A 14,946-nucleotide genomic window follows, 5' to 3' on the forward strand; every position below is an offset into this window, starting at 1 on the left:
GGCTTTCCAATAAATTTGGAATGAACGTGCAGGATCAAGATTAGTTTAATAAGATTATCAAAAGGATAATTATCAAAATTCAGAAACAATTCCAAGTTTGAATCAACTAAGGATCTCAGTTGTAACTGAATATTTTAATGTATTTCAGTTTTTCTATTGTTTAGCATATTGTGCTTTTGTATTATATTGATTGATCATTGAATAAATGATTTTCTTTTTGCAGAAGAGACAATAAGGAAATCATTTGCCTTCATTTTATTTTCCTTAAAAAAATCAACTAGAACAGTATAATTAAATATAAAACACTGTTTAGTTAAATATAAAACTGACATCCCACAACCCTATATAATCCATTAGCAATATCACGAGTAAGGCACAATTTCCTCCTGGGATATGTAAAATGAAGGGTGATTAAAACTCAAAAGGTAGACTTTTCTTCAGAGCCAGCAAATGCTGTCTTTGTCTAACAAAAAAAAATAAAATGCAAGTCTTGCCTAGAACTTTGACAAATGGCTTTCTTTATGACACTTTGCCTTTCAGAGAGAGCAGAGATTAGAATCTTTTATTTCTTTTATTATACCCATTAGAGACGCTGGATTAATAAGCAGAATGGCTGTGGAAGATATTTTTTTTGTTAGAGAACCTACTGATAACACTAACCTGGTGCTAGTTCTTCAGTCAAATATGTCTTTGAGAAAACATTAATGCATCTAGCCCTTCTCAAGATGTTAATAAAATTATTTTTAACATTGTTTTCGATCTGGACAAAAAATACTGTCAAGTGCTAAAAAAAATACAGTATATGAGCCGGGGTGGCGCAGCAGGTAGAGTGCTGTACTGCAGGCCACTGAAGCTGACTGTAGATCTGTAGGTCAGCGGTTCAGATCTCATCACCAGCACAAGGTTGACTCAGCCTTCCATCCTTCCGAGGTGGGTAAAATGAGGACCCGGATTGTGGGGGCAATATGCTGGCTCTGTTAAAAAGTGCCATTGCTACCCTGTTGTAAGGAGAAGGGCAGCATAAAAATTAATTAATTAGATAGATAGATAGATAGATAGATAGATAGATAGATAGATAGATAGATAGATAGATAATAAACAAACCAACCAAAAAACCAAAAAACTCTTTTCGGGTGCCAAAAGGGTGTGTGCACATGTGATAGTGTGCATGCACACATGCCACATGCATGCAAGTACACCCACACCAGCTGCCCCCCATGCATGCATACAACATCCACGCTGCCCCCTTGTGCATATGCACAGGCCTCACTGAAGCTTTCGGACTTCCGGTAGGTTGGTTGGGCTGATTTTCGCTCTTCTCAGGGTTCAAGAAGATCTCCTGAAAGTGGAGCTGCCCTACTAGTTACCTTCAGATAGTTGCAGCCAGGCCTCCCACATCCCGGCCCATTTCTTTTGCAGCTGTCAAAGCTTTCTGAAGGCCTCTGAAGCCTCTGGGTCGATCTGGAGCTCTGTTATCAGCTGCAGGGGCCTCCAGAAAAACATTACTAGGTGCAGAAGAAACGGGCTGAGATATGAGAGGCCAGGCTGCAACTGTCCAAAACCGAAAAAGTTTCTGAAGACCTCTGACAGTGAAAATGAGGCTGGCAATGACACACACAAGTGAACTTCCAGTTGTCTTGTTGGGCCTTTTCTGCTGATCCCAGACTTTAGGAGGATTTCCTGAAGCCTGGGAATTGTGAAAACATCTGAAAAGAATGCCAAAAATCAGCTGGCCTTGCATGCCTCAGATTCGCCATCACTGTGATAGAGAAAGACAGATTGGAAATAGCCATAGTGCAGTCATTTGATAGATCTGACATCTTGTGATACCACCATTTCACACCTGCTGTATCTGGCCATCTGCAAGATAGGGGATGAAAAGATGGATTCAGGCTGTAGATAATCTCAGAGGTAATCTGGTTTACCTCCTCTAGACTAGATACTTGGCTTTTCCTAAAACAGGATGGTATGTGAACTCAATAATTTGAACACTTCAACCAGTCCCAAAATGTATGTGTGTCAAACTGTAAAATAAATTTGTTAATTTCAGTTATATTCTTTAGCAACCACATTTATTGTCATGTAGTTTGATTATTTTTGTATTTGTTTTGTTTTTTAGCCGAGCAATCAAGACAAACCAAGATCTTCTTCCTGAAACACCATGGACACAATTATTCTATAATGACTTTTGGGGCACTCTTCTGACCCACAGTGGGAGCCATAAATCCTACAGACCTCTCTGCACGCTCTCTTTTCGCATTAACTATGCTGTTGGAGGAATGGATCCTTGGAGTTACCATCTTGTAAATGTCCTTCTACATGCAGCAGTCACAGGTCTTTTCACTAATTTTTCTCGAGTGCTGTTTGGTGATGGACACTGGACCTTATTAGCTGGTTTGCTGTTTGCTTCTCATCCCATTCACACTGAAGCAGTGGCAGGGATTGTGGGAAGAGCTGATATTGGAGCTTGCCTTTTCTTTCTGCTCTCCCTAGTCTGTTATATTAAACACTGCTGTACAAGAAACTACTCAGAAGGAACCTGGGGCTGGATCTTGGGTGCCGGTCTGTGTGCCACTTGCAGCATGCTGTGGAAGGAGCAAGGAGTGACCGTGCTGGCAGTATCAGCAGTTTATGATGTATTTGTATTTCATAGGCTAAAGATGCACCAAATTGTCCCTGCTGTATATAAGGTGAGTGGAATTGTGTTTTGCAGTTATTGATTGTAATACAAATAGACAAATTTTATCAAAAAGAAATGAATTATCTAATGATTCAATCTATCTTTGGTTTTGTTCCCCCAACAATAGCAAGCACTGTACTTTTCACTTTAGTTACTTTCACTATAAACAAAGACCATGCTCTCATTAATAATCATATTGTTTTATTTGTAATTGCCTTGAACAAGTTTTATTGTTGCTTTTACTAAGAATTCTATGGGTTTGGAGACTGGGAATATTCTTTACCACCACCACCCCTCTCTGTCTCTCTTTCTCTCCATCCATCCATCCATCCTTCATGGTTATATTCAGCAAAATTATAATTGACTTATGGCAGCTTACAATAATATATAATACAAGCAATTTTGTATTTGGTAATACAGATAGGTATGACTTTAGTAAAAAATGTGATTGTACAAAATATTTGAAACCAGTACTTTGCCGAGCAAGCATGGGACTGATTTGGAAACAGCTGTCTTCGAATCCTTAACACAAAATAAGACAGTTTGCAAGACTTTTGTGACTGACTTGATAGCTGTCCTTGATTGTATTTGCATGTGAAGTAGCAAAGTGAGCTTTGCAAACAAAGTGACTCTTGTAATCAGTAGTGGGCTCCTACTGGAATGGCTAATTGTGCACAGCTTCATGGCTCTGGCAGGCGAGTGTGAGATGGAGCACAATTTTGCTTCCTACACCTGTGCAGGATGCAAAATCTCGCACAGGGATGCACGTTTTGGCAAGGTTTTTGCAAAACGCACATGCACGTGTGTCCCTGTGCATGACTTTGCTACCTGCACAGGTGTGGGAAGCAAAGTTGCACTCAATCACACACTCGCATGTCAGAGCCGCGGGACTGTGCACAATTAGCCATCCTGGTAGGATCCCACCACTAGTTGTAATGATTTTAAAAAATGTATACTGTGTTTTTCAGAGTATAAAACACACCTTAGTTTTGGGGGAGGAAAATAAGCACAGATGATTGTCAGGATTTAGCATATCCTGAGGTAATGTCTCAATGCAGAAGAAAGACCTGTGTAGAGAATGCTGAGTCATTCTGAGGCAATTAAGCATGCAGCAACGGTTATCAGGTGAAAAGTATTTAAATATGCAAGAGCTCCCTTCTCTTGCTCTCTCTCTCTGATGTATGATCCTGCTCTGTGTGAAGTGGGCTGTGAAGCTGCTGTATTGCTGTATTGATCCATTGGTTCTTGTGAGTTATTGTAATTGGGATAGTTGTAGTGAGATACTAGTGAGATACTAGTGTGATGTATGTATAGTATAGATAGTATACAGTAGTAGTGTAAAATAAGAAGTAAATAACACTTCTACCAAGACTTCCTACTGCTGCTGTGTTTCATTGAAGACTTCAACTCCATATCTACTGGTCTGTGGCTGGCTGGTTGGGTTGGTTAGCTGGTTGGGCTGGCTAGCTTCCGCAAATGCAGCTCTGATAATGATATACACGGTTTATTGTGTATTTTTCTGCATGTGTGTCTGACCCATAGAAATAGCAAAGAATTGGAGAAATGTAAATTATGGCAGTATATTAATGCCAGAAAGTTTTCTTAAATGTAGTCACACTAACTCCCCCGAATTATTTAAATAGATCTATTCCAAACATGACTAAGTCAAAGTTTAACTCAGCTTTTTTATCACCATGCATCCTGAAGAGTTATTTGAGGTAGTGGGTTGATGATCTACTAATCTAGCCCCAAAGTAAATCAAGCTCTTTCCTCCAAGACATCAAATCAAATTGCAAAATAAACCTGATTGTTATTTTTTTTAAAGTGAACTTACTGTTGTGTATACATGGATTGTTTTGTAGGATGCTTTCTCTGTATATAGTCATCTTATATAACTATTTTCCAAGGCATGCAGAGCTATCACAATGATGTGAAGCACAATTTCATCAAGTGAATAGATTTTAAAGAGAGTTGTAATTATAGAAGCCATGCATATTCAGATGCCTAATTCTGCCACTGCATTTCCCAGCCTGAGAACGAGGGTGTTAATCAACTTTGCAGATTGCAGTATTGTGTTCAATTAGTACTACAGAGCTTATTTATGTCTCCTGCATTATGTTTGCCTCCATATTGCTCTGACTTTTGCATATGAGGCAAAGGGTATGACAATATTTTGATTTAAAATGCATTAAAATTACTTCTTCATTGGCTGTGTTATTACCAGCACTGTTAAATGCTTAGCTCTTACATTTTCTGAGTACCAGCCATTGTTTTAGGAATCAGATGATACCGACACACAATACATAGACAAAGTGACTACTAAATAACTTTCAATGCTTTAAAGCAGTGGTTTTCAATCTGTGGTCCGTGGACCTCTGGGGATGCTGTAGTGTGACAGTAGGTCCATGAAGGCTTGAAGAAATGTTATGATTTAAATCTTGAGTCTTGGGGGTCCGTGACCATGATCCGTGGTCATAAAATGTATTTACAAGGGGTCTGTGGTGAAGAAAACATTGAGAATCGCTGCTTTACAAAGGGACATTTAAAAAAAATAATGAATGGAAGTTTTAAAGTATATAAACTTTTTCTAAAGAATCCTACAACCGTAGGGATGGAAGGGACGACAAGACCATCTAGTTCAATCCTTTAAAGTATGAAAACCAATTTTCCATAAGGGCTGCCTATCTGTTCCAGAGGTGGAGAACCCTCAGGTAGTCTTTTCCACAGTTGTATAAATCTATCAGAAAGATTAAAAAATAATTACGTTTAACTTAAATTTAGGGAGTACATTATCTATTTCTGATTCTAGCTTCTATAGAAAGTCATTTTTGATCATGTTCCCTGTGGTTTCCCTTTATATACTTGACCATGGCTATTTCCAAAGTAACCAGATACCATCCAAGGAAGTCCTATCTTGAATTTGATGGAACCATGTATTCCACTGAGCAGCAGATGGAGGAACTATTGGAGCTCCCAGACATAGATCCTCCTCTGGCCAGTTTGGCATCCTCAGCTTTTCTCCTTTCTCACTCAGCAGAAGGTCTTAAGGCTGGAGATAGAAAGGCGGAGCAATCTACTTGTAAAACACATCAGGCAATTGCTTGGGCTATTAGATATGTCATAGCAACATTCTTTATTACCAGCATCTTGCTTTTATGGCTTCATCAAATGCAAATGATATCCAGTTACAGCAGGATATTTGGAACTTAATAGCAGTAGCTGAATATACAGAGGAAGTGACCCTCAATGCAGCAAAAGTTGCCTCCATATCTCTGGCCTCGAATGTCACCTCCAGTCACCTTTTGTGGCTTCGCCAATGGCAAGCCAATGTGAAATCCACATGATGACGCATTGGCCCCATTTAAAGGAGATCATCTTTTTGGGGAAGTATTAGACCCAATCTTAGGGGAGGGGAAGGACAAAAGGAAGGTTTTGCCTCATTCATATTGACAGGCTGAGGGGAGACCTTCCATCTTCTCCAGAAGGCAGTTCTTTCGTGGCACTGACTCGGGAGTCCTATCAGCGTCAGTACTCCTACCACCCAGAGAGGTCACAGGACAGGACTCGTCAGCCTCAATTTAGGAGACGCTTCGGTGGGGCCAGCAAAAAGAATTGAGGTGGCACACTGGGTAGAATGCAGTACTACAGGCCACTAAAGCTGACTGATAGATCTGCAGTCAAATCTCATCACTGGCTCAAGGTTGACTCAGCATTCCATCCTTTTGAGGTGGGTAAAATGAGGACCTGGATTGTGGAAGCCAATATGCTGGCTCTGTTAAAAAATGCTATTGCTAACATGTTGTAAGCCGCCTTGAGTCTAAGGAGAAGGGCAGCATAAAAATAAAACAAAACAAACAAACAAACAAACAAACAAACTGCCTGTACAGACGAAGCAAGTGTCTTGCAGCCACTCATTCCCATTGGGGGCAGATTACAAGGGTTTATGAACCAATTGCGAGAGACAACTCCTGATGCATGGGCATTGCAAACTGTGAAGCTCGGGCTCACTCTGGAATTTTTATCCAGCCCTCTGCATTGATTTCTTCAATGCCCTATTTACAAGGAGGCTACAAAAAGAGACCTCATGCTGGCCGAGATTCAGCACGAGTGATATCAGGGCCATAGAAGAGATTTCAAAGGACAGGAAGGGAGGGAATTTTATTCAGTCCTCTTCCTGTTTCCCAAGAGTTCAGGGGGTCAGCAGGGCATTTTGAATTTGAAAGACAGGTACAGGGACTTTATGACCTCTATAGACCTGAAGGAAGAGCCTGCATGTGCTCATCAAATCTTCCCACAGGTTTCTCAGGTTCGTTTATGCAGGCTACCATGGCAGTACAGAGTCCTTCTCTTCAGACTGTCCTCCCACCCCAAGGGTGTTCATTAAGTTCCTGGATGTTATAGTAGCGCACCTTTGCACCAAGCCCATCTGTCTGCAGTGTTACCTGGATGACATGTTAATTCAGGCATTGTCATTGATGCATGCGGAGAGGGATTTCAGTGTCACAATCCAGACCCTTCAAAAACATGGTTTCTCCATAAATTGGAAGAAGTGCCACTGAACCCCGTCCACTTAGCTGACCCATTTGGGGCTGGTAATCGACACCCGGTCCTCAGGACTTCAGGGACAGTATAAGGACATGGTCCAACAGGTGCAATCCTTACAAAGGGTGCCTCTGCTCCTCCTTTCCCAGTTGTTAGGTATGCCTCTCCATCTTGCCCTGGGCTCAGCTCCATTCCAGGTCCTTACAATGGCTGCTTCTGCCCAACCAGAAGTCAGGTCACAGCAATTCACTCTCTCCTATCAAAATGTCCAGAAAGGTTCTGTGCTTATTGGATTGGTAGGTATTGCCTGCCATGGAGAAGGGTTTGTTATTTCAAGAGCTGGCATGACTGGTGCTGATATCAGTTGCCAGCCTATTTGGTTGGGCGCCCATCTCCTCAATGACATCAACTGGCTGGAGCTGCAGGTGGCCCACTTGGCACTCCACTATTTACAACAGGACTTCTCCAACTAACACATCCTCCTGCTGATGGATAATGTCACAGCAAAGGTGCATATGAACAGATAGGGGGTACACACTGCAGAGTGTTGATGGGTAAAGTTCAGAGCTTATGCACTTGGGTGGAGTCTTACCTGCAGACCATAATTCAGGTGAAGCCAACAGCCAGGTAAACTGGTTGAGCAGGACAATGCTTGACCAATCTGAATGGCAACTTCACCCAGTCTTTTTCACCCAGATCGTGGACAGATTTGGCCATCCATCCATCTCTGGACTTATTCACCTGTTCTCAGAATGCACAACTTCTGTGATTCTTCTCCTGGTTCCACAACTCAGCAGTGGAGGGGATCAATGCACTATGACTTCCTTGGCCAGTAGAACTGTTGTATGCATTTCCTCCGACCCCTCTGATTCCATGGATCATCAGGAAGATCATGGAAGAGGGGACAGAGGTGATCCTGGTGGCTCCTCTTTGGTCGAGAAGTCCATGGTTCACAGACCTAATGATGCTGTCTGTATCACACCCTTGGAGGATTTTCCCTCATGAGATCTCCCTTTGCCAAGAAGCTTTGTGGCATCTGGATCTACAGTGGCTTAAACTAGTTGTGTGGTGATCGATTGGGAAAAGCTTAAGAGTGGACACTATTTGGGGGATGTGATTACTACCATTCTGGCCTCCAGAAGGGCATCAACGAACAGGCTATACAATGCTACCTCTAGGACCTTTAGTTGTTGGTGTGTGACTTAGAATTTGTTACCTACCAGAGCAACAGTACCACAGGTTCTAAACTTCCTACAGATGGGTTTGATCAAAGGACTATCTACCAATACCCTTAGCCATCATCATTCAGGGAGAGGGCATCACTCCTCTCTCACACCACCCAAGAGTGCTAAATTTCTTAAAAGGAGTTTACAACTTGAGGTCTCCCCCTGTTCACACGAGCGCTCACAACATCACAGTTTGAACCTCTCTAGTATTAGGCTGTTGACTTTTAAGGTGGCCTTTCTTGTTATAATAATTTCAGCTCACAGGATTTCAGAGCTTGCTGCCCTGTCGATGCATCAGGACTTATATTTTTTATGCTGGGAGGGTGGTCCTTCAATTAGGGTGGTCCTTCAATTAGGACCACCCACATTTGTGCTTAAGGTCAATACCTTATTTCACATGCCTCAAACAGTTATCCCTCCAGACTTTTCTCTGCATCCTAGGCATCCGAGTGAGAGATATTGACATATGTTGTATGTTCGCTGAGCGCTGCACAAATATATGCAAGCGGACGGAATTATTTAGATGCTCGGAGGTACTATTTGTGTTCTTTCAACCCAGGATAATGGGCAAGAAAGTGTCACCATCTACCATCGATTGTTGGCCGAAGGCCTGCATCACATTGGTCTATGAGCGTCAGGCCAGAGTAGCTCATCGCACTCAACCAGGAGTATGGCCATCACGGCAGTGTGGGCAATGCAGCCTCTATCCTTGAAATTTGCAGAGCAGGCACATGGTCTTTGCCATCACCGTTTGTGAGGAATTATAAACTAGATATGTTAGCCTTGGCAGAGGCGGCGTTTGGGAGATGAGTTATCTGAGATATTGAAATATGCCTAAGTTATCTGGTTAAAAACTTTTTTTTTCAAAACATCAGCATAATAATAAGAACAAAGACATCCTTGTGTATAAAAGCCCTTCACTGAATAGCATAGTACATTTCAGTGAATTATCTTTTTAATAATAGTGCCAGGAATATTTGGACCTTATTTGGACTCACAAGTGTTACAATGCATTTGTGAGCTTCTAAGGATTCTTTTACAGCACTTAGGACAATATTGTCTACTTATAATTTGAAAACAATTGTCCTAAGCAAAAAAAGGGGAGAAAAATCCTAACAACCTGGCATGTAGTAAATAATTGTTAGATTTAGAATGTTGCCTGACCCCTTGCCAGTTCTTTTATTTCCATATAAGTGTTCTGAGACAAATGTGCCTTTAAAAGTGCACTAAACTGTTAAACATGGCCTTTGTATATGCTGTGGGTTTTTATACTTTGAAGAGCAGAATAAAAGGTTAGAAGCACAACTGATTATTCGCTTGTAGAATAGATGTATTCAAGATTGTTCAACCGAGATTTAATTTCACTAGCATTTATATCTCATTATAAACGTGTGAAAGTCTGAACAAATATTTGTGTTTGTTTCTGTCCTTCAGTTTCCTGTGTCCTAGAAAACAACAGGTGCTATTAAAAAAACAACAAAAACAAAAAAAAACCAAAAAAAAAACATTCTAACTGCAGTACCTAGTAAACAAGCCCAATAGCATACAAGATAATTTTGAGATTACTCATCTTTTAAATGCCACTTTGCACTATAATTTGAATAACATCATTAAGCCAAAACTTATAAAAATAATTTAGCAACAAAAGAAGCAAAGGAGAATAGTAAAATCTCAGGCAATGGTTTTGTGATAGTTTAATGATTTTTAATGAATAAATAAAGGACTCCAAAATCATACGCTTTCTCTCTCCGCTTTGTTTTCTATTACTGCATTATTTAAAAACTCTGGCAGACTTAAAGATCTTCCCCCACCCTTATAACCTATCTGGGGATATGGTGTACCTCTGAAGCAGATTTTGAGGTCGTGAAAAAGATTGCTTGGTGAAAGATTCACATATTTTTTTGTGAGAAGTACATCCTTTATTTTTGGTCTTTGTACTTTTCTTTGGAAGTTTTAATACATATCTTTTTATAAAAAGGAAATGTCATAAGTTTAAACTTTAAGTTAATTGATTTATTTATTATTAATTGGACTTGTATGCCGCCGCTCTCCATGGACTCAGGGCACAAGTATATAATTGATACTCTTGTTATCAGTATATCAATATATTATATATATATAATATAATTATATAATTGATATTCAATTGATGTATATAATTGATATTCTTGTTATCTGGTATTTGTGACTTTTTAAAAAGTTGCTGCTAAAGTTGCTAAAAAGTTGTTGGATCACCTTTTTTTCTTCGCTTTTAGTGATTATATTTTAATCTATGTTTTATTGCAATTATATGCTGGCTCTGTTAAAAAGTGCTATTGCTAACATGTTGTAAGCCGCCCTGAGTCTAAGGAGAAGGGCGGCATAATAATAATTTAAAAAATTGAATGAATAAATGAATAAATAAATAAATGTAAAAAAGTCATATCTTGATAAAAGAGTAGTACAAAGAAGAAAGAATAAATGGTATAAAAAACTAAAATGAACAAAATTTCTTATTAATTGTAAGTTTGTGCCTCATTATTAAAAATATTTCAGAATATACTCTCCTATAATTAAGTAATGAGGCATCATAATGTGATGTAACTAATGAAATCATTAAATGGAATTATTTAAAAGTCTTTAATATAGTCAGTATAGCACAGGTTTACTGCTGTAAAAGACACACAACTTAAGAAATAGAAAAAAATGTGAGCACATTGAAAGTCTTCCAGGATGTTTTTTTTATTGTAGCCTATTGCTGAATTCAAGAATGGGATACCTTTTACTCAGGGATATTTGAACTTCAGGGAATTGTTAGATGTTTTCCTTTTCTCAGTTGTTTCTTAACCTGTTAGATACTGAAATAGAATGTTTTAGGAAAAAATGTTATGTTAGAATAGTTTTGGAGTATGAAAACCAAATTTTAATGTTCAGATATTTTACTGTGAGAAAGTATGTTACAAGGCCAAAATAGCTAATGAAAAGCAGTACCTCCTGGTGTACATTCCCTCCCAAAAATTATCTTGTGAAGAATATGAGCCATATTGAACACAATGGTTAGAATCAGTGGTGGGATTGAAATAATTTAACAACTTGTTCTCTGTCCTAATGACCATCTGGGTAGGTGTGGCTGGGTGGACATGTGACTGGGTGGGCATGGCCAACTGAACGTCATTCCTGCCAAGGGGCGCTTTTCCTTTCCTGGCCTCTCGTGACCTGGGAATGCTGCAATAATAAGTGTGAAAAACTAATTTTTTTCCGTGCCATTGTAACTTTGAATGATCAATAAATGTTGTAAATCAAGGATTCCTGTACAAAAATACAAAAAGTTGCTTTGCTTGCAAAAAGCTGCCCTAAATACTAATCATTAGATTAGAAATACCTGCAGCCGAGAGTTACAAATCATGCAGGGTGCAAGAATACCTTGAGAAATTAAAGTAGTTAAAATGCATTGATAACTATCAGCAGCTAACTCTTGCTCATAAAGAGAAACCCTATAGCGGAGAAGTCATTTAAGCTTTCCAGAAAGTGGGCATATTTGGACTACTAAATGCTGAGGTAAAGAGACAAATTGACAAATTATATAGGGGACCCACGTTCAAATCGCTGCCCCCCCCAAGTTTGTCAAGCATGGCTGGTCTCACTCATTTCATAAGATATCCTAAGGAAATCATTCAGGTTTAAGGAAAGATCACATGTCCTCAGAAAGCCAGTAAAAAAAAATGCCGAGCTTGCATCCTGCCTCTTGGAAATACATCCCAAAAGGACAGTGCAAGGAACCACTAAAGCAGTGAAGGAAGACCCCCTCCCCAGATAGAAAAAGAAACCATGAGGCCGGAAGAAGTTCAAACACAATACAAATAATTAAATCACAACAGTTTAAATCTTTTTAAAACTAAAACACAAGCCTTGTCTGGCTTAGTACCAGAGCTCACACCCCAGGCAAGCCCAGTGTAAACACTTAAGATATGTCTAACTACAAAGAATGCAATTAGTGCTACAATGTAGCAAAAGAGTAAATGTAATAGCTGTTGCTTGTTAAACCAATTACCAGAACAAATAGACACAGGAACTAGCCAATTTTCTCAATCCTGCTTTTTTTCAGGAACAGAGATTAATTTTTTTATTTCCAAGCAAAGCTGAATAGGGAAAATTATTCCATCAATAAACAGAATTAAATGTCACCAAGCACAGAATTAAACTTCACAACACCACCACCACTCCCGCTCCCTAACAACCCAGTTTTAGACCAAAACTCAGAAAAGGGTATATAAACTCATGTTTGAACGTCAATCCTTCTGGCTAGCCAAGAAACCTTGCTGAATGTCAGTCAACTTTCATTAAAAGCTTCTTTCCCACAGCTCTGCTTCATTATTTAATTATTTTTTCAAAGCGCTGATCATTGCATCCCAGCTGGAAGAATGCCAATAGGGGAGTATTTCCTTTCAGCAGCAGTGTAAAAAGCTTAAAGCAACCCTTCCCCTTTAAGAAAATCAAGCCTCAGCAAAGTACCAGCAAAGAAAAAAAAACTCTGGAGAATCTCAGGCAACAATAAGTCTGGGTATACTTCCAAGAACCTTTAGCTGTTACAATGTAATAAGGGTTAACCTGAGAGGTAACTTCTGTATGAAGGGCAATAAAGATTAGGCTAGAAACAACACCAGAATGTTTCTTTCCTGCCTTCTTTACAGGATTTAGCCCTGTAAAGTGGAAAAAAACAAAATGAGATTTCTTCCAACAGCTTTTTCTCTGAACTGCTTGGAAAGTTACAACTGGTTCTAGCAAATAGGTGCGGGCCAGTTGAATCCCACCACTGGTTAGAATGCAATATTGAAAGTTAACACATTGCTCACTGCCAGGAATTCGATTTTGAATGGTTCAAGTTGACTCAGCTTTCCATCTTTCCAAGGCCGATAAAATGACACAGATTGGAGGGAGGAGGGGCAATATGCTGACTCTGTAAACTGCTTAATGAAAGAGAGGGTTGTAAAGCACTATGAAGCGTATATTAAGACTAGGTAATATTGCTATTGCTACCAAATGGGCTGATTCATATATGAAAAGATACTCTATAGATACTTTGGTACAAAGCGGTGTCCACTTTATGGATCAAAAATAGTACTTTGAAATTCATCCTACATCTAGTACAGTACAGTGTTCCCTTGACTTTCATGGGGGATATGTTGCAAGACCGCCCGCGAAAGTCAAATTTCCGCAAAGTGGAGATGTTCCCTTCCTTCCTTCCTCCCCCTCCCCCCTCCATTACTTTTACTTACCCCCCAGAACCCGCAGGGGCAATGGAGCGGCAAGCTGGGGACCTTGCTGTGCTCGCTGCCGGTGTCTCCCATGGCGGCAGCCTCAGCTTGGGAATTCTGCAGCTGACGGCCCTCTGCTTGGAGTGCCTTTGCCGACCGCTGTGCCCTCCCAAAGCACCCCGAAGGTGGGAAATTAGGATGGGGGCTGATGGAGCCGAGCCCCATCCCACCAGATAATCAAATCTGCCCCGCAGGCTCCTCTGCCAGCTGGATGTGTTGAGGAGATGCCCGGTCACTTCTTGAAAGCTGCTGCCATGCGCCCCGCCTCAACTGTCTGGTGGTGGGCATTCTGGGTGTTCCTCTCAGGGTCTCTGCTGGTACTGTCCCAGCAGCGGCGGCAGATGTCCCCAAGGCTGCCCAGCAGTTGTCAGCTGGAGGGCAGTGGCTCGGCCCGGGGATGAGTGGGGCATGTGGCATCCAGCCAGCGGAGGAGCCCGCAGGACACCTTCGATTATCCAGTGGCATGGGGCTCGGCTCCATCAGCCCCACCCTAATTTCCCGCCTTCAGGGGTGCCTTTGGGTGGGTGTAGCGGTCGGCGAAGGCACTCCGAGCAGAGGGCCGTCAGCTGCAGAATTCCCAAGCTGAGGTCACCGCATGCGAGATGCCAGCAGCGAGTGCAGCAAAGCCCCCAGTTTGCCACCCTCTTGCCCCGGCTTCAAGTGCAGCGTACTAATGCTCCGAGAATTAAAGGGGAGGGATCGGGAGGCTGGGGCAGAAGCGGATCTTTTATTTAAAGAAGCAGGATGGCTTCTTTAAATAAATTTTTAAAATGTATTTAAATTTATTTTGTTTGTTTATTTATTTATTTATTTATTGAAAACCCGTGGTATAGACTTTTCACGAAAGTCGGACCCGCGAAAGTCAAGGGACCGCTGTAGTGGATTTCTACCAGAACAGATAAGGACAACGCACCGCTGGCAAACATTGAGCTGCACGTGCAGCTTTGGGTGTCTTGCGTGCGCACGTGTTCCAGTGTGTTTTTGCTTCTGCATGTGTGCAGGAAGCAAAATCTTAGGAGGGAATGTGCGCACAATAGAGATTTCAGTGATTTTTTTTGCTTCTGCACATGTGCTGAAGAAAAAATTACCAAAATTTTGTGTGTGCAAAAATCGCCGAAATCTCTCTTGTGCACGCATCCCCTTGTGAGATTTTGCTTCCTGTGCATGCGCAAAGCAAAACCACGCTGGACATGCATGCGTGCAT

At 40.9% G+C, this 14,946-nt stretch overlaps 1 protein-coding gene across 1 annotated transcript in view; it reads left to right on the top strand.

Annotated features, from left to right (window-relative positions):
- Positions 1 to 14,946, top strand: part of TMTC2 (transmembrane O-mannosyltransferase targeting cadherins 2) — a 228,993-nt gene that overhangs the window by 101,599 nt on the left and 112,448 nt on the right. The window contains exon 2 of the mRNA XM_070755769.1: positions 2,120 to 2,690. Within this exon, the coding sequence (XP_070611870.1) occupies positions 2,120 to 2,690 (571 nt within the window). The remainder of the gene's footprint in view (positions 1 to 2,119; positions 2,691 to 14,946) is intronic.

This window comes from Erythrolamprus reginae, chromosome 6 (genome assembly GCF_031021105.1).
Source record: "Erythrolamprus reginae isolate rEryReg1 chromosome 6, rEryReg1.hap1, whole genome shotgun sequence".
Lineage (NCBI taxonomy): Eukaryota > Metazoa > Chordata > Lepidosauria > Squamata > Dipsadidae > Erythrolamprus > Erythrolamprus reginae.